A 20,483-nucleotide genomic window follows, 5' to 3' on the forward strand; every position below is an offset into this window, starting at 1 on the left:
GACCAGGCTCCCTGCCTCTCTCTGGCCATGGTCAGGCCCTGCCCCTCAACCCCCTCCATCTTGAGGGGGCGGGAGAACAGGCCGCTTCTCCTCTCCTGGGCTAGCGTCTGAGCGGCAGCTAGGCCGGGGCTGATAAGAGCTTGCAGCTACCCCCTTCCACACCTGCTGGCCCAACAGAGCCACCAGCACCACCATGAAGGACGAAGTGGCTCTTCTGGCCACTGTCACCCTCCTGGGAGTCCTGTTGCAAGGTGAGCTGGCTCCTATTTGGGAGGTGGATGGGCCTCACACCCTGCAACCTGCCCTCTGCCCTCTGTCCTGCTGGTCCTGGGAGGTACTGGTTGGCCTGGGGCACAGGTAAGGGGCAGAAGTGGGGCCTCCGGCCCAGACTCTTCTAACCCCACTGATTCCACTACTGGAGGAGAGGATGCCCTCGGGCTGAGGGGAAGGGGTTAGTCCTGAAGGAATGTCCGCAAGACAAACTGTGAAACCCTGGGCGGGGACCAAGGCTCACAGGGCAGCCAGATAGAAACAGGCCCCTGAGGGGTGGCTGAAGTGCACGCTAGACACTGAGCAGTTGAAGTGACGACACTTCAACCAGCATAAAAAACCCTCAAGGAGACCAGGGGCTTGCAGGGAGCAGAGGTGTGCCAGGAGGAATGGGCGGCCTGGTGCCAGGGGGGGCCCAAATGGGACGGACACAGGCTGATGCAGCCCTGCTACGGCCAGGCCCCGCCCTCTCCAGCTGTCCCTGCTCCGGGTATCCTGGCAGGAAAGGCCCATTCCTGGGCCTTGCCTTCAAAGGTGCCCTCTCCATGGTGGGACCCTGTGAAGCTAGACAGGGTTGAGACTTGCCAGGCCCCAAAAGATGCCAGCCTGGTACCCTTCTTAGGGCCGTAGAGGACACACTCCTGAGTCAGATGTCCCCACTGCTTGGGATACCACAGTATATGGGCTAGGACAAGACACAGCCTCGGGGGGGTGGGGGGGGACAGGCCTGAAGAGGCCCTGCAGACTCATCAGAAACCTTGGCCCTCAGCTCCTGGTCCTGCAGCCACAGGGCCTCCTCCAGATCCCACGCTGTGTGGGCCTGGCCATCCTTGGCACCCACAGTGCACCAAGGGCTCCAGAGCCACAGGACTTGCAGGAAGATAGCTGGGGATACCCAGCATGGGGCTGGGCGTGATGAGGGCCTGGCCTGGGGTTAAAAGAAGGGCCCCTGCAACACAGATCGCGTAGGGCAAGCCCACCCGTGCTGGCAGGAAGGTGCCAGAGCCCTTGGGGGCCTGTGGTTGCACAAGAACATCCCGGCTGCAACACGAAGTTGGGGAGGGCAGGGGAAAGTGTGTCTGTTAGATTTAGGCCCAAGTACCTGCACAGAGAAACTGAGGAGGCCACACACCCATGGGAAGTACAGGAACCCCGGCTAAGCGCTGTATCTAGAGGAGGGACAGGAGGAGCTGGGCATTTGCTTGTATTTTGCAAGTCAAACAGTTTCCAAGGAAAGTCTGAACGGCCTGCCCGTGGCAGGTGTCCCTGTGACTGGCATCCCCTTCCCCTACACTCCCAGGGTGCCCCAGGATGCACCCTGCCCTTCCCGCTGAGCGCCACGGACACAGGGCAAGCCCCGAGCAAAGCAGAGCAGGGACTGGAGGTCCCCTGGAGAGTGTACTCCGAGGAGTTCAGTGTGGAGGCAGGAGTAGAAGGTGGGAGGCCAGATAGGAGGCAGGGTCCAGGGGAGGCTGCGGGCGGCAGGTGGCCAGACCTGACGCCAACCCGCTTCGCCCCCAGCCTACTTCTCGCTGCAGGTAATCTCGGCGCGCAGGGCCTTCCGCGTGTCACCGCCGCTGACCACCGGCCCACCAGAGTTCGAGCGCATATACCGAGCCCAGTGAGACACAGTGGGACGGGGCGAGGCGGGGCGTGGAGCGAGGGAGTCCTGGGCCGCAGGGTCCAAGGCCCAGGTGGATACCCTCACACTGCCCCACCCCCACCGCAGAGTGAACTGCAGCGAGTACTTCCCGCTGTTCCTCGCCACGCTCTGGGTGGCCGGCGTCTTCTTCCATGAAGGTCTGGGAGCAGGGTAGGGGCGCACGCACCGGGGCTCCAAGGGTCCCTGCGCCAGTGAGCTCACGCCACCCCGTCCCGCCCTCCCGCAGGTGCTGCGGCGCTGTGCGGCCTAGCCTACTTGTTCGCGCGCCTCCGCTACTTTCAGGGCTACGCACGCTCGTCGCAGGAAAGGTGAGAACCAGGGCAGGGAAAGGCGAGAACCAGGGCAGGGAAAGGCGGCTATTGCGCTGGGTCATGACAGCCGGGCCGATGGCTGACAGCACCAGGGAGCTGGCCTGATTTGGGACCATTTTGGGCGATAGGGGAGAGGGCTGGGGTGGAAGTCCTGGTGGGGCTGATAAGCCGGGTGGGCGGGGTCACGAGCTGGGGAGGGGCTGTCACATGCCCCGCCCCACCCCGTTCCCGCTGAGCTCTGCCCACAGGCTATCTCCGTTGTACGCAAGTGCGCACGCGCTCTGGCTGCTGGTGGCGCTGGCGGCGCTTGGTCTGCTAGTCCACTTCCTCCCGGCCTCCTTGCGCTCCGCACTCCTGGACAACATCGGGACACTGCTGCCCAGCGTCTGAGGCCGAGGACGCGGAGTCCGCGGGGCTGGAGGGGAGCCGGGCTGACTGGAGGACTGGGGGGTGGGGGGTGGGGGGTGGCGGTGCTTGCCCTTATCCCAGGCTCTAATTAAAGTGCTCCTGACCGGATCCCGAAGGCTCTCTCTGGGTCAGACGAGGTGGAGCCTGGCGGGGCCCAGGCCCGGGCCGCAGCAGTCGGGTGGGCTTCCTGGGGGCAGCGGGAACCAGGCTGAGAAAGGAAGGGTCGATGCCGTCCCAGATCCGTCCGCTTCTGCCCTGCTCCTGGCCTGCAGACGTTCGCTCTTGCCAAGGCCCACCCACGGCCCCTACTCACCGCGATCAACGGTCTCTTCGCCTGCCCACTTCCTCTTAGGCCTGCCCCTATTCCTCGCCCCCTGGTCTTCATAGCTGACCTCAGGAACCTTTTCTTGTCAGCACTCGGTCCCCGCCATCTAGAATAGCGGAGGTGGTCGGGGCATGCTACCATGAAGCCGTGAGGACCATGGACGTGGGCAGTGTCCTCGTGATAGCGCTTTCAAAAGTCCGGGTGCTTTGAGGGACCAGACTTGGGGAGGCCTGCTGGCCGGAAATAACGTCCGAAAAGAAAAAAGGTGACTTTCTAGCCAAGTCGGCAGGGGAGAAGCTTTCCAAGCAGGCCAACAATGTGGGCAATGGCCCCGAAGTGGACAAGAGTCCCTAAAATGTGTCAGAAACGGTGTAGGGGTGAGCGGGGCCTTGGGGGCCGGACAAGGGCAAGGCTGAGACCAGTGAAGGAGGAATGAGGAGGTGGGGAGATGTCTTGGGTTTGAGAGGCCCCACCTCAGGCAGTTGGGGTGGGGAATGGAAGGTAGCAGCGCTTGAGGGTCCTTGGGGAGCCTGTGGGGGCCCCAGATTCCGAACGGCTCCACCCACGAGCATGCAGATCCTCCGAGGTGCCCCAGAACCTAGACCGAACTGTCCTGGGAAAATGGGCTTGATGTTGTAAGGAGCTGTTCAGAGGCTGCAGCAGGGTGATGTCACCTGGCTGCTGCCCCGCGCCCACCCCCCCAGCTGGGGCTCAGAGCACCAGGCAGGAGGCACGTACTTTGTTAACCCTTTATTACAAGTCACGTTCTTATAGAAGTATATGTGGACTTAAGTGAAAAAATCAAATGTATCCAAGAATAAAAAACACAGCACATAAAGTAGCATATGCATTCCAGTGTTCGCGCCGGAGACAGCGGGCGCCCAGCAAAACGCTCTTCCAAAACGGCCTGGCTCAAGCCAGCCGGCTGCGAACGGTTCAGGGCGGCACAGGCCAGCCTCAGGCACAGTGTGGGGGCCACCGCTTCCTCCCGCAGCCAGGCGGGTGGGCAGCACCGGCTCCTGGGGCATCCGGGCCAGCGGCAGCCCCAGGCTGCTGAGAGGTATCAGGAACAACCCCTCAGGCTGGGTGGACCACCTCTGGCCCTCTGGGGACAGCAGCGAAGACATCCCTGGCGTCCTGGGCTTCAGGGCCAGTCCTCAGAAGCCCTCCCTTAGTCGGCCTTTTTCAGGAAGATCTGAAAGAGCCAGCCAGGGTCAGCAGGGGCCACAGAGCTGGCCAGTAGCCCCTGGGAGCAGCCCCCAGTTCCCTGTGCCCTGCCTCACCTCACTCAGAATGACCCACACCGGTGAGTCTGTCTGGATGGAGAGGCGCAGTGCTTCCAGGGGACCGAAGGCTGGGTCCACCTCACCCTCAGCCACACCTTTGTAGAAGGAGCCTGGGGGGGGACAGCACTGAGAGCTTGCCCCCCGACTCTGCTTGGGCCAGGCTCTCCACCACCACCACCCCCCCCCGGCCCCCCACCTGCCAGACCCCACTCACCTATCTGGAGGTAGCCATCAGGGCTCCGCGGGTACCGGAGAGTGGCTGAGCGGCCCTCCTGCAGGGCCTCTTTGTCCGCCTGTGGACTCTGGGGGCAAAACCAAGGACAAGGGGCTGCAGCCAGGGGCTGTGGGAGAGGCCGGGCCTCAGGGCGCAGCCACCCCTGCCACACTCACATCAAAGGGCAGCACCTCCACAGAGGTATTGAAGAGCTTGTCCTCCGGGTGCTCGATGTTCCCGCTGCGGAAGAAGAACCTGCAGCCAGGCAGGCCCGTGAGCTGCTGCAGGGTGGGCACTACCCAGGAATGCTGCCCAGCGGAGCAGAGGCCGGGCCAGGCTCGGGTAGTGGGCCGGATTGGCCACCAGGGCCAGGTGAGGTTACCGAGGCTGTGCAGGGTAACCAGGGACTTCCTCATAGGGACGAGGGTGATGGGCAATGTTGCTGAGCTCCTCCTGCGTCCTGTCTGACGCAGTCTTTACAGAGTAGCTGCCGTTACCCACCCTACTCTTCAGACAAGGAAGCTGAGGCATGGCAGGGAGCATTGAGGAATTTGCAGGGGTCAGAGAAATGTGCAGCAAGGCCCAGACTCTGGCAGCCACCCGCCCCTCCTCCCAGGGGGCCCATGGGTGCTGTCACTGACCGCTCAAGACGCAGTGGCTGGAAGAAGCGGAAGCGGATGAAGTCCCCTGCAGCAGGCGTGAAGGCCCAGAAGAAGTCCTCGCGCAGGTAGGCCTTCTCCAGGGTGAAGTGCTGGTATGTCTTGAGGCTAGTGCTCACTTCCGCCGGGGGGTTCACGTGTTCCTTCCGCAGTGCCTGCTTTCCAAAATCCTTGTCCTGTGGTGCCAGAGGGACAGTGGCACTGGAGTGTGGCCTGGCCTGGCCCTGCCGGCCCCTCACCCCACGCCTGCCGAGTCTCTGCCCACACTCAGCCAGGCTCACTTGGGGCCCAGCCCACCTTCAGCTTCTGAATCTTGCCCGCCAGGGAGGAGTGCGTGCCCACGTGCTGGAAGAGGGACGGCTTGAAGCGGATGCGGAGGTTGGCCTTTTGCCGGTCACAGTGCTTCTGCGGAGGGAGGGCGACACTCCAGGCCTGAGCTCGTGCCCCGCCTGGGAGAACAGGGCCTCATTTTCTAGAGTCAGGAGTGTGCCCCACTGCCCAGCCTGTCTCTGTCAGTCCCTGCTCACCGCATCCTTCTCAGGGTTGCAGACCTTCACCCACAGGATATGGTCCAGGAGCCAGTCGATGGGCTTGTCCCGGTAGAACATGAGGATGAACTCCACTATCAGGCTTAGGTCCAGTGACTTGAACATCTTCCCTGAAGGGGGGGGAGAGGGGAGGGGTGCTGAGTGGGCAGCTTTGCCCTGCCCTGCTTCCTTACAGTCCCTGTGGGAGCCACTGGGGGGGCCCACAGCAAACCCTGTGGCCAGCTGCAGGCAGGTGTGCCTGAGGGCGGGTGGGAACAGGCCATATGCGCTGCAGTGGCCACTCTGGGCAGAGGTCCCTAACATGACATTGCCAGGTACGGGGTTTGGGGCCTGGGCAAGGTGGGGGGATCGCGATAGAGAAGCAGAGGAAGGTGGGACAGGAGCTCTGTTTGGGTCAGCAGGGCAGGGGTAGGAAACCGACCAATGAAGCCCAGCTGGGAGAATTCCAGGATCATCCAGTCCTCCGAAGGCTGCTGGAGTGCAAAGTTCTTCATGGTGCTCAGGTAGTTGGGCTTGGCCACTATGTCGTCCTCCAGCTGCACAGGGAGGGGCAGAGGAGGCTTAAGACAGCACAGCACAGGACAGCCCACAGCCCCAGCCAGGATCTGGGGGCAGGGGGCAGGGCAGGGGTCGGTGCTGACCTGCACATAGTAGATGCCTTTGGACTGCGCGTACATCATAAGGAAGCAGTAATCGAGGTTCTGTTTGGTCCTCCACCTGCGGACCAGGGGCAGGGGCCTCAGGAGCTCAGACCCTCCCCCTTGTGTGTGGGAGGAACACCCCACCCCTGTGCAGGGACCTCCCAAGGAGAAGCAAGGCCCTGCGGGCCAACAGCCCGGCTCTGGCCGTTGCTGGAAGTGCTAGAAGGGAGTGGTGCTAATACCTGACTCTCTCCTTGGGATCCCCAAAGGACTCTCGGAGTCGGGAGAAGTCAGGGTAGAAGTGGGGGGAAGGGGAGATGACCTCTAGGAGCCCGGAATGGATCTCCATGGGGAACCTGGGAGACAGAAAGGCCCAGTGATGTGCAGCCTCCAGGGCCTGGGGCAGGGGCAGAGTGGGGCCAGCCAGCCCCTGCCCCTTTCTTAAGGCCCACTAGGCAGACATCGCCTGAATCACAACCAGCCTCCCGAGGCAATGGGGCTTGGAGGGGTCTGGCCGCCTCTGCACACCCACTGCCTTTTGGACAGGGGAAGTCCCCACCCCCTGGAGGGCACTGTCCTGTGCCCAGAGTGGGAGGCAGGAGTCTGCCTCTTCACACCCCGCAGAGGGCCCTCCTTCCCCCAGCTGGGCCGGCCACCAGCACTCACAAGGCCTTGATGCTTTCCGTCACCGCCGAAGTGTACTGTGGGTCAGTCTGTGGGGACACCAAGCACCCTCCCTAAGTGGACTGCCAGCGCAAAAGGCCTGGAAGAAGGGGCTCAGGGGCGGGCCTGGGCTTCAGATGACCCCTCACAGGGAGGGAGTGGGTTCCCTATCCTGAGGAGGAGTATGGCTGGGCCTGGTGGCCACAGGGGTCTCAGGAAGAGCCCTTTGGGGAGGTACCTGGGGCGACGGAGTCAGGGCACCCTAGGTAAATGGCATCTCCACAAGGGGGCACTAAAGCGTTTCTTTCCTTTAAACATTTTTAAAAAGATTTTATTTATTTTTAGAGAGAGAGGAAGGGAGGGAGAAAAAGGGAAAGAAACATCGGTGTGCCAGAGACACTTTGCTAGGTTGCCTCTTGCCTGCCCCCTATTGGGGAGCTGGCCCAAAACCCAGGCATGTGGCCTGAGTGGGAATCAAACAAGCAACCTTTTGGTCCACAGGCCAGCAGGCAATTCACTGAACCACACCAGCCAGGGCTCTTCCCTTTTTTTATTTTGACAAATTTGAGTGGCAGTGACCCTCTACTCGCTTTCCCCTCTGGAATGTCGCCTGTTTCCCTCTCTGCCCCCTGTTATCTGGTGTGTGTGCCTCCTCTGATTTGCACCCCCACCCACCCCATGCACTGCCCACTCGCCTCGGCAATCAGCACCACGATGACCGAGTCTTCCTTCTCCTGCGGACTCAGCTCGGAGATGAGCGAGTGCAGCGTGTCCGTCAGGTAGGAGTGCACCTCGCGCCGCACGCTGGGGATGCCCATCACCACCGACACTGCCGGGACCACAAGTGGGTCAGGCCTGACAGCGGACTGCTGCCCCGTCCCTGGCCACACCCAGCCCTGCCCCTACCTCCAGTGCGGCCCTGGCCCACGCGCACGGCCGGCTGCAGGCTGCTTTCCTTGGCCAGCAGGTGTGGCAGGTGGTGGAAGACAGTGGGCAGGTGCAGCACGTGCTTGTGCGAGACGTTCCAGGGTTTCAGGCGCGGGTCCTCTGCGTGGGTCAGGGAAGGACGGGTGAGACAGCGGGGCGCCACAAGCTCCACCTCCCTTGCGCCCGGCCTGGGCCCGCCCTCACCGGTTAGGCGGCCCCAGGTGCGGTTGCTGTCTCTGTCCCGCAGCGCCTGCCTCTCCGACACGGCCCTCTTGATCTCGTCCAGCACCAGGTTGAGCTCCTTGGAGCGCTTGAGGCTCTCTTGCTCAGCGGCGTGCAACCGGTCCCGCAGCGCCAGGAACTCGCGCTGGTACACGTCCACCACATCGCCTGTGGGTGGTACCGCATGCTGTCACCAGGGGACGCCCCAGAGCGGACCCACGGTCCCCTTGAGGGTGCTGGCGCACACATCTTCGGGCGCATCAGTGCTATAGACCAGGGGTCCCCAACCCCAGGGCCAGGGACTGCTACTGGCTCGTGGCCTATTAGGGACCAGGCCACACAGCAGAAGGTGAGCGGCGGGCAGGCAGGCAAGCTAGCGGCGTTTCATCTGCATTTACAGATGCCCCCATCGCTGGCATCACGGCCTGAGCCCCGCCTGCTGTCAGATCACTGGTGGCATTAGAGTCTCACAGGAGTGAGAACCCTGTTGTGAGCTGCGCCTGCTGTGAGCTGTGCCTGCTGTGAGCTGTGCTCTCAAGAGATCTAGGTCTCGGCTCCAGGAATGAGAGTCCACCTCCTGAGGACCTGCAGTGGAGATGAGGCAGGGATACGAGGGAGTTGGGGGCTGCAAGCACAGATCCTCATTAGCAGACAGGTCTGACTGCACACAGGCCAGGAATCAACGGCTTGTGGACTCGTATCAAAGCCCTATCCATGAGCGGCAAGTGACAATTATGCTGCACCTGATGGCAGGCTATAAAGCCATCCCCCTCCCCTGGTCTGTGGAAAAACTGTCTTTCATGAAAACCATCCCCGGTGCCAAAACAGCGGGGGACCGTTGCTACAGACTAACTGCGCCTGTCCTCACACCTGCCACATCCCAGTGCTCTGAAGGCTCACTGGCCCCCTGGGGGAGAAAAGCCTCCCCTGGGAGGACCAGCACTCTCCGGTCCTCTCCCAACCCCCCATTCTCCTTCCCTCTGAGGTGGAAGGGCTGCAGGGCCACTTCAGGCCCCGGGTGGGGCACTCCTAAGCAGAGGCTGGAATAGCCTCAGACTAAAGCTTTTCCATACAGTGGCTTCAAAAGGCCCTTCTGGCTTCTCCTTGCAGCATCTGCCCCTCCAGGGGCCAGTACGCCCAAAGGTCCCATCCAGGAAGGCCCAGCCCTTCCTCAGGAGCTTCTTAGCGCCCAGCCTTGCCCCCTCCCGGCTTCACAAAGATGCCCAAGGCCCTCTGGGGACAACCTCTCTGAGCCTAGACACAGGGTCTGTGACCAGTGCCCCGGTGCCCCTTCGTCATTGTCCTCATGGTCATCATTGGTTGCTCAACTCTGCACTAGCCACCACCTCTGGATTCCTTCAGTCTCATGCCAGCCCCAGGGGTGGCTGCTCCTGTTCTAGCTCCCAGCACTTGAATGAGCAAATGAAGCTGAGACACTAGTCCAGGCTCACTCAGTGAGTCAGCAGCGGAGAGGGACCAGCTCCGAAGGCCCGAGGCCTGCTCCAAAGGAGACCTGTGTCAGAACCTCCAGCTGCGCCCCAGTTCCACGCATTGGGGTGCTGGGGGAGGAGCAGCACAGAGATGGGGCTACCTGACAGGTAAGAGGACTCCCCAGGGTGCCCACACCTGGCCCCACTGGTCAGGCAGGCAGGGACCAGTGAGCGAGATGAGATAAGCAACACGCCCCCGAGGCCTTGCTGGCCATCTCGCCTCCTGTTGTATAAAGGAGGCGGTCTTTCCGGGCCTGGTTTCCATCTCCCAGCCCTGGCAGTTCTCTACCCCTCAGTCCCTGGTGAGGTCGCAGCCCCCAGAATGCCCTAGACAGTGTCATGGGCACTGGGGGGGTCACAGCCAAGGCAAGTCACCTCAGGACACAGCTACTTCCACAGCACTTCATACCCAGCTTGCCCCAACCTCCATCCCCACACCCAACCTATTGGGGACAGGCCTGTGGCGGGGGAGGTGCAGGAGGAACTCAGGTTACCGAATCTTCTGGGTCCTTGCTGAGTTCCAAGGCCAGGTTACCCTGGAAATCTGAACCCATGAACAGGAGCTGGCCATCCCCGATGCTGGTGGGGGAGGTGCTGAGACCTGGCAGGAGGCAGTTCAGAGCTACTTTGGACACCGGGACATGGCAAGTGGCCTCCCTTCTGCCTAAGTCCCCAGCCATCCACCCATTGGTCTCTGCCACCTCCCCATGCAGTGGAGCCACTAAGCCCTGCCCAAGGCAGCCCCTGGCAGCGGGCCCTTTGTGAAGCAGGGGGAACGTGAGGAGGCTTCCCCTACCCTGACTGCGCCTCACCCTGTCCTCCCTGTCTCTGATCTTCAAGTAGGATGAGCTTAGCCCAACCTTGGTCAGCCCCAGGTGGACAGGTCAAGTGGGTGCAGTACCCACGACAGCCTTGCATCACCCTGACCACCAAGGCCTGGACACAGCCTGCTCTGGACCCCGGCTGCCTTCCCCAGGGACTGCCCTCTGCCCAGGTCCTGAGCTTCCCCCATTTACTAAGAATTGGTGATAGGCACTGGGATTCCCGGGCCTGGCTTCTGTGCCCCTGCCCCCTGCCCCAGGGCCTTCTGTCATTTCCCTGAACATTGAGGCCCTGTCCCTCAGCACCCTGCCCCTGCTCTGCCTGCTGCCTGCAAAGTTCCCAGCCTGACCCTCATCCCTGGCTTCTCACTTGTGGATCCAATCTTTCCTTGCCTGTCAAAGCCAGAACCTCAAGCTCCGTGCATGCCTACCAAGGCGCTGAGCCCAGGCCAGAGCTCTGCCAGGCCCTTGTGGCTCTTCATGACCTTCCTGCACCGGGTGGTTGGACTGAAGTGGGGAGTGGGCTGGGAGAGCAGTTTGAGTGATGGGAAGGGCGAAGGTCTGGGAGCCCCTGGTTCCTGGCGGCCAGGCAGGAGTTCCTGGATGCTGGGGCTAAGGGGACCTGGCTTCTCCTTCCAGCTACACCTTCCTGCCCCAGGGAAGTGGTGTGGGGGGCCTGGCCCTCAGTGCAGCTGGCTCCAGAGGAGGACTGCAGCTGTGGCCACCGTGAGAGATTTTCTCAACCGAAGGCAGAGTAACCAGGATGCCTGAGGCTCATGGACCAGAACCTTCCCTCTGGTCCCCTGAAGAAAGCAGCCTTGAGCCCCTTACTCAGGGAAGGGGAAACAGGCGCAGAGGGGCACAGGTTGGAACCGAGCCCAGGGAAGGTCTGCTGTCAACCGGCAGGCAGGGCAGGAGGTGGAGAGGGGGCAGGTGTTCACCTCCTCTCCAGGACTTGCACCGTCCTCCCAGTGGTCAAGAACGGTGCCCCAGCTCTGGCAGGGCAGCTCAGCTGGTTAGAGCATCCTCCCCACATGCCAAGGCTATGGGTTCAGTTCCCAGTCAGGGCACATTTGAGAAGCAACCAATGAGTAAGTAAGTGGAATGATAAGGCAAGGTTTCTGTCAGTCTCTTGCTCTCTCTCCCCCTTCCCCTTCCTTTCTCTCTTTAAAATCAATTAAATAAAACAAACAGAAGAGTGTCGATTCCTGCTGAAGTACAGGATGTTGGGGTGCTAAGGGGTGCTGTGTGGCTGAAGCTGGCCCTCTGAGGGATCTGCTGTCCTCTGTGGGGACAGGCCTTCAGCAGACCCTTGGCTGAGGGCCCCAGTGTGAGGGCTGGCAGAGCTGTTGCAGAGACGGGGCCCAGCCTAGCTGTGAACCCTCACCTGGGGCCTGTCTCACCAAGGCCTACACATCCTTCCTGGCCCCGGGCTTCCCGGATGTCACCTTCTCCTGCTGCTTCCTTCCACTCTGGCCACCTGCCCACCTTCTCCCTTTCCCACAGGCTCAGGCTTCTCTGCCCTTACCCCAAGTATGGGGGCCTGGGCTCCCCACCTGCTGCCCCCTGGAAGCCAGGATGCAGTCTGACCTCAGCCGGGTTTAGTCTGGCTTCCCCACAGGCTTCATACAGCTGTCTACATGTGAGAATGAGCGGAGTCGCATAAAAGCCCAGATTCAGGCTTTCTCTCAAGGCCACCAGAGATCTGGCCATTCTAGGCCTCCTGAAACAGTGGCACCCCTCCCCACACCTCAGGCTCCTGGGCCTGCCCAGGGACAATGAACCATGCACCTGGGTTCATCCCTGCCTCACCCCACAACTCTTTGGCCGAGGGTGCTCCTGTACTCCGCAGGCCCTCAGAGTACCGGTCTGCTGGATGCCCCCTTCAGGGATAGTGGGCCCCAAATGGAGCCCCTGGAGTCCCCTCACTCTACTGCTCTGGGCACTGGCCCCCTGTGCCACCCAGGCTTCTAAAGAAGGGGTCCTGGTGGGGCTTGTGCTGCAGTCCTGACCTCAGGCAGAGGGCCTGTGGCTGCTGCAGGAGGCCCATGGAAACTGCACCCTGGCCAAGGACGGGGTGCAGGGGCTCATCACCTCACTCACTGTCAGATGCAGCCCTACCTGGGCCCCCCCCACCCCCGCCACTCTGCTTGCACAGTCATTCCTCCAAGGATTCAAAGTGCCTCCTCCAGGTGACACCCCTACCTAGAGACCCACAGAGAACTCTGCCCCAGGCAAGGCCTCCCTGTGCCAAGCCCTGGCCTCCGCCCAAACAGGAGGGCTGTGCTAGGTTAGGCTGGGCCGGCAGGAGCAGGTGGGGGCTGTTGGGGCTTGGAGGGTCAGGAAGGCTCTAGCCTCCCATAGGGGACAGGGAAGCAGGAGGTAGGAGGTAGGCAGAGGGTCCACTGGCCTCAGCCTGACCTTGCTTGGGCCTTCTGCAGGGAGGCCAGGAGGCAGGAGGGAAGCAGCTTTTCCCCAGGCTTCCAGAGCGGCCCCAACCACCCCAGCCAACACCAAGTGACTACAGCCTGTCTCCCCCACCTGCTTCCCCCGAGTGTGCTGGCCAGAATCAGAGGGCCTGGACGGTGGGCTGGCCAGCTTGACCAAGCCATGACACCGCACCAAGTGAGTTAACAGGCAGCAGGGGCTGAGCTGGCTGCTCCTGAGGCCCTCCATGCACCTCTGGGCCGTCTGGCCCATCACCCAGGAGGGCCCTGTGGGGCAGTTCTGGACAGCGGATGTCATGGAAGGCTGCGGATACCCCAGGGAGTGCCCGGCATGGGCTGGAGTGAAGGGTGGTGTGGAGTGGGGTAGAGGGCCACTGCCTGGATGTCTGGCTGTCCCCTGACACCTGTCTCAGGAACACAATATCTACTCCTACCCAGGTGCCTGGAGCTGGTACCTTGGGAACCACCTGGCACAGCCACCGCTGCGACCTTGTATCTCTGTCCCTCTCTGAGAATTCCTAGGTCCCCTCAGCTACTCAGTGAGAGCGACCACCGTAGCATGGGCGTAACTGTACTCATGGAGGCGGGCCCCAGCGCCTCATGGGGGCCCCTGCGATGCCCCGGCCCCGCGGCCCAACGCGGGCCAGAAGAGAATTTCGTTATTCCGACAGCAAACAAGTGGGGGCGAGGAGGGGAGGGGCGTCCTCCCGCGCCGCCGGGCGGGGTAGGGCGCCCGCGTCGGCTTCCGGCCGCCTCCCGCGGCCACTGCCTGGACCCGCTCGGCCGCGGGCGCCCAGGTGCGCCCAGGTGCGGGCTGAGTCGCGGGGTGCCGAGAGCTCACCTTTCTGGCCGCCCAGGGCAGCGTACCAGGAGAGCGAGAGGAAGGCGCACAAGCAGAGCAGCAGCAGCGTCAGGAAGGTGCCATTGCGGAGCCTCATCTCCTCCAGTGCGCGGCGGGCGCCGGCGGGGCCGAGGCCGCATGGCCCGGGAAGCCGGGGCCGGGGCGCGGGGCTGGGGAGGGGGCGGCCCGGCCCCGGGGCGGGGCAGGGCGGGGCCCGGGGCCGGGCGGGGCCGGGAACGGCTCCTCCGGGGCGCGGGGCGCGGGTGCGGGCCTTCCTCAGCCGCTGGGCCAGGCCGGCCTGAGCTGGGCTGGGCTGGGCGGCGAAAGCCGCGGCCCGGCCTGGATCCGGGGCCGCCGCGGAGTCGGCGGCGCAGGGCGGGGCGGCCCGGATTTAAAGGGGCCGCAGCACCCGCCACCGCCGCCAGCCCTGCGAGGAGGCGGGGTGCGGAGCAGCGCCCGGCTCGCGACAGCGGCCGCCGCGAGAGCTAGCCGAGCCGCTCTCGGTCTGGCCTCCGGTGGGACCGGACGGTGCCTTCGCGAGTGCGGCGGACCGCTGAGGGGCAGGTAGCGCGCCCTCGTCCCGGCAACCGGAACCCCACCGCACCCCACCCGATCAGAACCGACTCCCGGTTACTCGGGGATCCCCAGGCCTCTCCCCCAGGTCTGAGAAGGGTCTGGACGGTGGGAGGGGGAAGGTATGGCTGGAGCTGGTGCGGCCTCCAGCTAGGGGACTCGGCGGAGTGGCCTGCCTGCACCGACACCCACGGCTACTTCCCTTTCCCAGGACCTTTTTCAAGTCGGCGGGATAAAGGCATGTTGGGCACAGAAGATGCTCCTCCTTCGTAAAATAGGGACAGTGGGATGTTTTCAAGAGTAAAAAGGCTGATCTATGTAGGCAGTGGGCACAGAATCTGGCCCAGATCTGGGCTGGCCTCCCAGGTGTCAGGCGCAGGGGGCTGGAAGCTGGCACAACCGCGCAGGTGCTTCGCTCCGGGGCCCCCAGCCGCCCAGCTCCTCCTCTCCCTTTACGGCATGGCGCTCACTTGCACTTTCATTCGGGTGCCAACCCAGGCTTTCCCCATCCTCTGTGGAACTGGGAAGGGGACAAACAATAAAGGGATTAGTTCAACACAGGCTCAGGGCGGGCACTGGGGGCCTCGGCGCCATTGCTCGTAGTCCTGAGTCCTGGCCCTGGCTTGCAGTGGCCCTGAGAGCACTGTGGTGGGGGGAGGCTTTTGGGGACGGGTTCAGACTGGAAGATGCTGGGCATTTGTCTTCTGCTTTCAGCCCAGGCCCATACCTGGGGCAAGATGGAAGCCTGGGAACAGGTAGGGCCGTGCAGACATTTTGCCCAACAGTAAGGCAGGGCCAGTGGCTGAGCGGGCTGGTGCTGGGGCCTGATTCAGTAACCCGCCTCCTTTTCCCGCAGGCGGGGTGCCAGTGCTGGGGGAAGAGCGCTGCTCCCCCCACTTGCTGATGAACTGGAGGATGGGCTGAGCCTGGCCTTGCGGAACCTTCTAGAGGAAACTGGCTTGTTCCTAGTGCCTCTGTTTTTGCAGGCACCTTGTGTTTGTAGCGAGGGATAAGAATTTTCATTTGGGCTGTGATACAAAGGGCTTATTTATTTTTTTTAACTGTGTATTGAACTTTAAAATGAGTTGATTTAAGGAAATTGAATCAGTAAAAATTAAGGACATGGCCTGTCAGTAACTAAAGTTTGGGAAGCTCACCTCTTCCCCTCCACACTTTGGCTCTGGCTCAGGAGGAGCAGGGAGTGGGGCTGGGGGGATGACTCTGGAGGGGGGTGGCATTCTGCCCTGACCCCTAGAGAGGGCAAGGCCTCTATCAGGAATGGGACTGCTGTGGGCCAGGGTGGGGGAGGGGGGTGGTCCGGTCGGGGAGTTATGGGGGAGGGGCTGGGGTGAGTCGACTTGGAGGTCACGCACCACAACTGGTGGCTAAGTTTGGGCAACCATGGGATCCAGGTGGTGGAGACAGAAGGTGGTCTTTCTGACCCCCCCCCCCCCGCCCTGCTGTTTCCTCCCCACTGCCCCAGCAGAATCTCGGGAGGGGGTCCTCTGGGCCACATACCCACTTAGGGGCAGGTGCTCACCACTGGGCCGAGAATGGGTCAGCACCAGGCTCGCCTGTCCGCCAGGACTGTACACTGAGGGCAAGGACAGTGTGGTGCTGCCACCAGGTGGGGCTGGAGATCATGGTCGTGGAGTGAGCAGAAGCCTAGGGGACTCTGGCCCCCAGGGCCTGCAGAAATGGCGAGGCCCCGCTGCAGGCGCGCTTCAGGCCCTGTGGGTCACCTCCCCACAGCCTGCACTCCCAGCTGTAGCCTTTGAAATGGCAACAGTTGGCTGGCTCCTGGCCAGTTTTCCAGGGCTCTCCCTGCCCTTACTGCAATGCATTCCTCAGGGTCTGGTTGCACCCCAACTCCCTCTGGCACTTCTAGGCAGGTGAGCTCTGCTTGCCCTCCTGCCACCAAGGATGGGGCACCCCCTCACCCAAGGGTTCACCTTCTTTACTGAGGACAGTGACACTGGCCAGATGGGCGCAGAAAGTCCTGCTTTCTCTCCCGACCGGGCTGTGGGCCTGCCCCATTTGTTCTTGCTTCCCACGAAGTGAAAATGCCTTTGAGTTGGGATTCCAAGCCAGCCCTTGGCCCACACTGGAGATTTCCTGGGAGAGCCTCCCAGAAAATCGTTCCATCCTTCCTCTTGGGGCTTCTTAACCAATGGCCTCAGGATCTAGGGTTGGGGAGGTATAAGAGCTGAGGTGAGAAAAACAAAATTGATCTTTATTTTTCCTAACCTCTAACTAGAACTTGGCATTTCCTCGAGTTGTGAGTGGAGGCAGCAAAGTCCAGCAGAATCCGCAGCTTGGGGTTGTCACATAGCAGCCTCCGGGGCAGAAGCCCGTTCAGGCAGCTTCCGCCGCTCCCTCCTGTCACCGGTGCTGATCCGTCCTGCCTCTACGTCTTGTAATGTGATGAGTTAATAAAGAACCACAGCTATTTCTGCATCATAACTTGGTGTGTGTTTTTGTAATCTGGCATTTGCATTGCAATATTAGCAGTCCTTTTGTAATGCACTGTATTTTATGCATTTTAAAATATGGTTCTGTCCTGGCTGGTGTGACTCAGTGGATTGAGTGCCAGCCTGCAAACCAAAGGGTTGTAGGTTCAGTTCTCAGTCAGGGCACATGCCTGGGTTGCTATCCAGGCCCCCAGTAGGGGGTGCATGAGAGACAACTACATATTGATGTTTCTCTCCCTTCCTTTCTCCCTCCTTTCCTCTCTCTAAAAAAATGTTTTTTAAATCTGTAAAAAAAAAAAAACCCCACCAAAAAACATGTTTCTAAGCAGGGGTCTTTCATCTCCTCCCCACACTGAGGTGACTGGCACAGAGAGTCTGGGAGTCCTGCCTGGGCCTCGCCTCAGCCCTCTGCTGGCCCTTCTTTCCTTGGATGCCTCCTTCTCCTGTTCACTCATAACAAGGTCCATGCGGCTCAGAGAGCTCCCCCTGGAGGAAGGGACCCTGCCTGGAGGACACAGGCCTCCCTGAGAAAATGAAGTTAGCAGTCCTACCCAGTTAGGAGAGGGGTGGGGTTGCCTGGAGGAGCTGGCGGATGTCTCTGTTGAAGGAACCCCAGGCCACCAGGGCACAGCTCAGGGAGGGGTACCAGCGTCCGAGGGACAGGGCAGAGCACCAATGCCTCGCACACCTTGTCGGTGCGGTGGGTTCTTACCCTTGGGGCTGTGGGTAAAAGCGGGGAGAGGAGTGGGGGTGCCCTGGGGTCGATACAGCCAACCTGCATTTGGAAATGATTACTTGGGCTTAGAGAAGGGACTAGAGGGAGGAGGAGAGGAAGCGGGGAGACCAGCTAGGAGCTCTCGTAGGGAAAGGGGTCCAGAATAAACCTCTGTGGCAGGGAAATTTTTTTTGAGTGGAAGGCATTTGAAAATAGGCTTTTTTCCCTAACGGTTCAATTATTCCAAACCCTCCCCAGGAGCAACCAGGGGAGATTGATCTAGTCACCCAATAAACTCAGGGTCACACAGTGCTGTCAACCCTGTCTCCCCTCCGTCCCTAAGGGCCCCTTACTTTCCTAGTCACTTGACCCCTGTAAGTGCCTTTCTCCCCCCACCCCTGCGTCCCCTAGTAAGTTGGCATTTAAGCCCCCAAATTTTAACCACCTAGTCCTTGAATAAAAATCTTTTTTCATTCTTGTTAATCTGTCTTATGTCAGTTGGAATCACAACTGAACACAAGAGGGCAGAGAAAACCTCTTTCGGCCTTCACACAGGCATCTAGGCAGGGGGTGGCCTGGAATGGGGAGCGAGGTTAGAGATGAAAAGGGGTTCAGGACGATCCTTAGGAGACTGTATATCACTGAGGTCAAGGGCATGGACTAAGCCCTGACTGGTGTGGCTCAGTGGGCTGGGCCAGCTCGGAGAAGTTAGAAGTCACACGGGTGGACTCCCTTGTCAGGGAGGGCACTTGCCTAGTCGCAGATTTGGTTCCTGGTCAGGTTGTGTTCAAGAGGCAACCAACCAGTCGATGTTTCTCTCTCACAATGGTGTTTCTCTCCCTCTCTTCCTCCCTCCCTCCCTTCGCCTCTCTAAAATTAAATCAAATCTTAAAAAAAAAAAAAGGCGCAACCGGAAAGACAGCCTGCCCTGGCTTACAGTTGCGGCTCCGCCCCCGTGTGACCGGCCTGTGACTTTGCACTAGTTAGTTCGTTCCAGCCCCTTCCCCAGGGGGTAAGGTGGGGAGAGTTATCCATCAGAACAGGCTCATTAGACTGCCATAGCTACCTCAACTTCTATGGTCTTTCTCACAGCTGTGCAGCTCTCAAGGGTCCCCTGGGCTCCACTCCTGGGCCCAGCCTGGTGGTGGGATTAGCCACCCGAACGTGTGAAGCTTCCCTGGCAAAGGGAGGGAGGGCGCCAGCAGCTCTGGCCTGGGCCAGTGAATAGTGCTCAGGCCTCTTGGTGACAGGCGGCTCTTCTGTCTCCAGTCCTTGGCTGGAACTAATCACATGGTCTCACCTCAAGGAAGCAAGTGGGTTAACATACATAAAATATTCAGAAGGCTTCCTGGCATAAAGGAAGCACTACTTGAACATTATTGCTGTTATATACTGGGGTGTGCAACCAACTGAAACTGGGGGACATGGTGTGGCCATGGCTGACCCCACACTTCTGGCCTGCGTTCTGGTAGCCAGCACCGCCCATGGGACCCTGGGGTAGGCATGGCAGGTGGGTAAGCACTGGTTCAGTACTCTTGGGTTTAACTGACCTAGACCCACAGCAGCTGGCTAACGCCCTCTCACGATGCAGCCCCAGGCTTGCCAGGACCCAGGAGCTCAGATGCTGAGGTCGGGCCCGGGTCTCCAGCTCCTAGGTGGCCCCAGTGGGCATTTCATCTGCCAGCTTGGGTTGCAGGTGAGGTGCATCCCTGACTCAGTGGGCTGCAAGGCTCTGGTTGGCCAAACTGGTGTCATGTGCTCCCCTACCCTACCCACAATGGGAGGGGACAAATGTATCCCCAAAGGAAATTTTCCATCCAGAAAAGAGATGGAAATTGAGCAGGGTGATGGGAACGGGGAATGTGTAGCAAATCTGGGAGCTGCAGCCAGAGAGCCTTTAAACCCCTTCCCTCATAGAACTGTCTCGGGGAAGCGCAGAGCAGAGGGTGGTGGTTGGGGCTTGGAGAGCTGTGCCCTTCTTGGTGGCTGCCAGCTTCCCTGGCACGTCCCTTTAACAAGGTTACAGTGGTGGCCACCCTGCCAACTTTTGGGTCTGGCCTCCAGCCCTATTTTCTCTCAGCTCGGGGCCTGCCAGACAGTAACTGCTGGGCACAACCCTGGGTGCCAGGCAGAGCAGAGTGCTGAGGACCCAGCCTCAGCTGCCAGGGCCTCCCCAGACCGCCTTTCAGCCTGGCTGCACCCCTAGTCCCACAGTCAAGCGCCTGGAAGCCCACAACCCCACGAGGCAGCCCTGCAGAGCCTTGGCGGTTTGGTAGCCTGGCACCGCAGGGGGCTTATTCGAGCAAGGGCCCTTGCTGTCCTGCCCCAGTGTCAGGATTACGGGGTAGGGGACACGCAGTAGATCCAACATGTGCATGACCCCCAAGCCCCACTGCTGCCTGAACATGCTCCCTGAGCTCCGCATGCTCCAGGTGAGGGAGCTCAGCCTGAGCAAAGGGGGTGCCCACAGCCCAGGGTGCACAGGGATGTGCCGGAGTCGAGACCAGGCCATAGGGCCAAGTGAGAGAAGGGGAGGTGGGCCGGCCCGGGAGACAGCTCGAAGCAAGCCAGGGCTTAGATCTGAAAGCCACACGACTTTTCCAGAAGGTTTTCGATGGGAGCGGGAGGAGAGGAGGGACAGAACCCTGAGCCTGACCCTCAGCGGCTCCATGTGACCCCAAACTTTGAGGGAGGGAGAGCTGGGGTGTGGGGAGAGCCGCCCTCTTGCTGCTCAGCCTGGGACACGTGCTCCCAGGGCAGTGTCACACTGACCTCTCTGCTGTCCTGGCCAGTTTGGGAGCCTGCCCCATGGGTGCCACCTCCCCCGCACCCCCACCCCCCCCACCTTCTCCCACCCCTCCTCTCCCCCATCGCCTGGAGCTGCTGTCGCCCAGGCTGCCAGGCCCAGGTGCCTAGCTCTGCCCTGGGTCGCCGAGTGGTCTCCCAGGGCCCCTACCCTTACGCTTCATGAGGGACCCCCTTCACTTT

The 20,483-nt window shown here is 61.2% G+C and overlaps 2 protein-coding genes and 1 long non-coding RNA gene across 4 annotated transcripts; 2 read left to right on the plus strand and 1 right to left on the minus strand.

Annotated features, from left to right (window-relative positions):
- On the plus strand, positions 1-3,962 carry LTC4S (leukotriene C4 synthase). 2 transcript variants are annotated; one of them, XM_037058017.1, is made up of 5 exons: positions 1-251; positions 1,792-1,891; positions 2,000-2,070; positions 2,160-2,241; positions 3,067-3,962. In XM_037058017.1, exons 1-5 carry the CDS (start codon positions 194-196, stop codon positions 3,185-3,187), a joined length of 432 nt encoding a protein of 143 aa, XP_036913912.1. In that variant the 5' UTR covers positions 1-193; the 3' UTR covers positions 3,188-3,962. The 2 variants fall into 2 exon arrangements, with proteins under 2 accessions (XP_036913912.1, XP_036913911.1); XM_037058016.1 differs by having other exon boundaries at positions 10-251; positions 2,493-3,158.
- On the minus strand, positions 3,715-13,918 carry MGAT4B (alpha-1,3-mannosyl-glycoprotein 4-beta-N-acetylglucosaminyltransferase B). The gene is made up of 15 exons (XM_037058015.1): positions 13,737-13,918; positions 8,120-8,305; positions 7,895-8,035; positions 7,684-7,817; positions 6,992-7,038; positions 6,568-6,681; positions 6,326-6,401; positions 6,106-6,220; positions 5,664-5,794; positions 5,434-5,541; positions 5,119-5,312; positions 4,654-4,732; positions 4,478-4,565; positions 4,261-4,373; positions 3,715-4,172 (listed from the first exon to the last, which is right to left on the minus strand). Exons 1-15 carry the CDS (start codon positions 13,831-13,833, stop codon positions 4,149-4,151), a joined length of 1,647 nt encoding a protein of 548 aa, XP_036913910.1. The 5' UTR covers positions 13,834-13,918; the 3' UTR covers positions 3,715-4,148.
- Positions 13,919-13,945: 27 nt separating this feature from the next.
- LOC118995095 (uncharacterized) lies at positions 13,946-16,758 on the plus strand. The gene is made up of 2 exons (XR_005068200.1): positions 13,946-14,397; positions 16,567-16,758. It is a non-coding gene; the product is annotated as an uncharacterized LOC118995095 (long non-coding RNA).
- Positions 16,759-20,483: the final 3,725 nt, after the last annotated feature.

The sequence above is a fragment of the Sturnira hondurensis genome, unplaced genomic scaffold (genome assembly GCF_014824575.4).
Source record: "Sturnira hondurensis isolate 20B ecotype Veracruz unplaced genomic scaffold, ASM1482457v3 Scaffold0009776, whole genome shotgun sequence".
Lineage (NCBI taxonomy): Eukaryota > Metazoa > Chordata > Mammalia > Chiroptera > Phyllostomidae > Sturnira > Sturnira hondurensis.

What these genes read in the sequence shown, in the direction of transcription:
- LTC4S (XM_037058016.1), top strand. Translation starts at nt 194, where the DNA reads ATGAAGGACGAAGTGGCTCTTCTGGCCACTGTCACCCTCCTGGGAGTC. An exon ending in GAGCGCATATACCGAGCCCA is followed by an intron (nt 1,892 to 1,999) that starts GTGAGACACAGT and finishes CCCCCACCGCAG; the next exon opens with AGTGAACTGCAGCGAGTACT. An exon ending in GCACGCTCGTCGCAGGAAAG is followed by an intron (nt 2,242 to 2,492) that starts GTGAGAACCAGG and finishes CTCTGCCCACAG; the next exon opens with GCTATCTCCGTTGTACGCAA.
- MGAT4B (XM_037058015.1), bottom strand. Translation starts at nt 13,833, where the DNA reads ATGAGGCTCCGCAATGGCACCTTCCTGACGCTGCTGCTGCTCTGCTTG. An exon ending in CACCTGGGGCCGCCTAACCG is followed by an intron (nt 8,036 to 8,119) that starts GTGAGGGCGGGC and finishes TGACCCACGCAG; the next exon opens with AGGACCCGCGCCTGAAACCC. An exon ending in GATCCCAAGGAGAGAGTCAG is followed by an intron (nt 6,402 to 6,567) that starts GTATTAGCACCA and finishes CCTGGTCCGCAG; the next exon opens with GTGGAGGACCAAACAGAACC.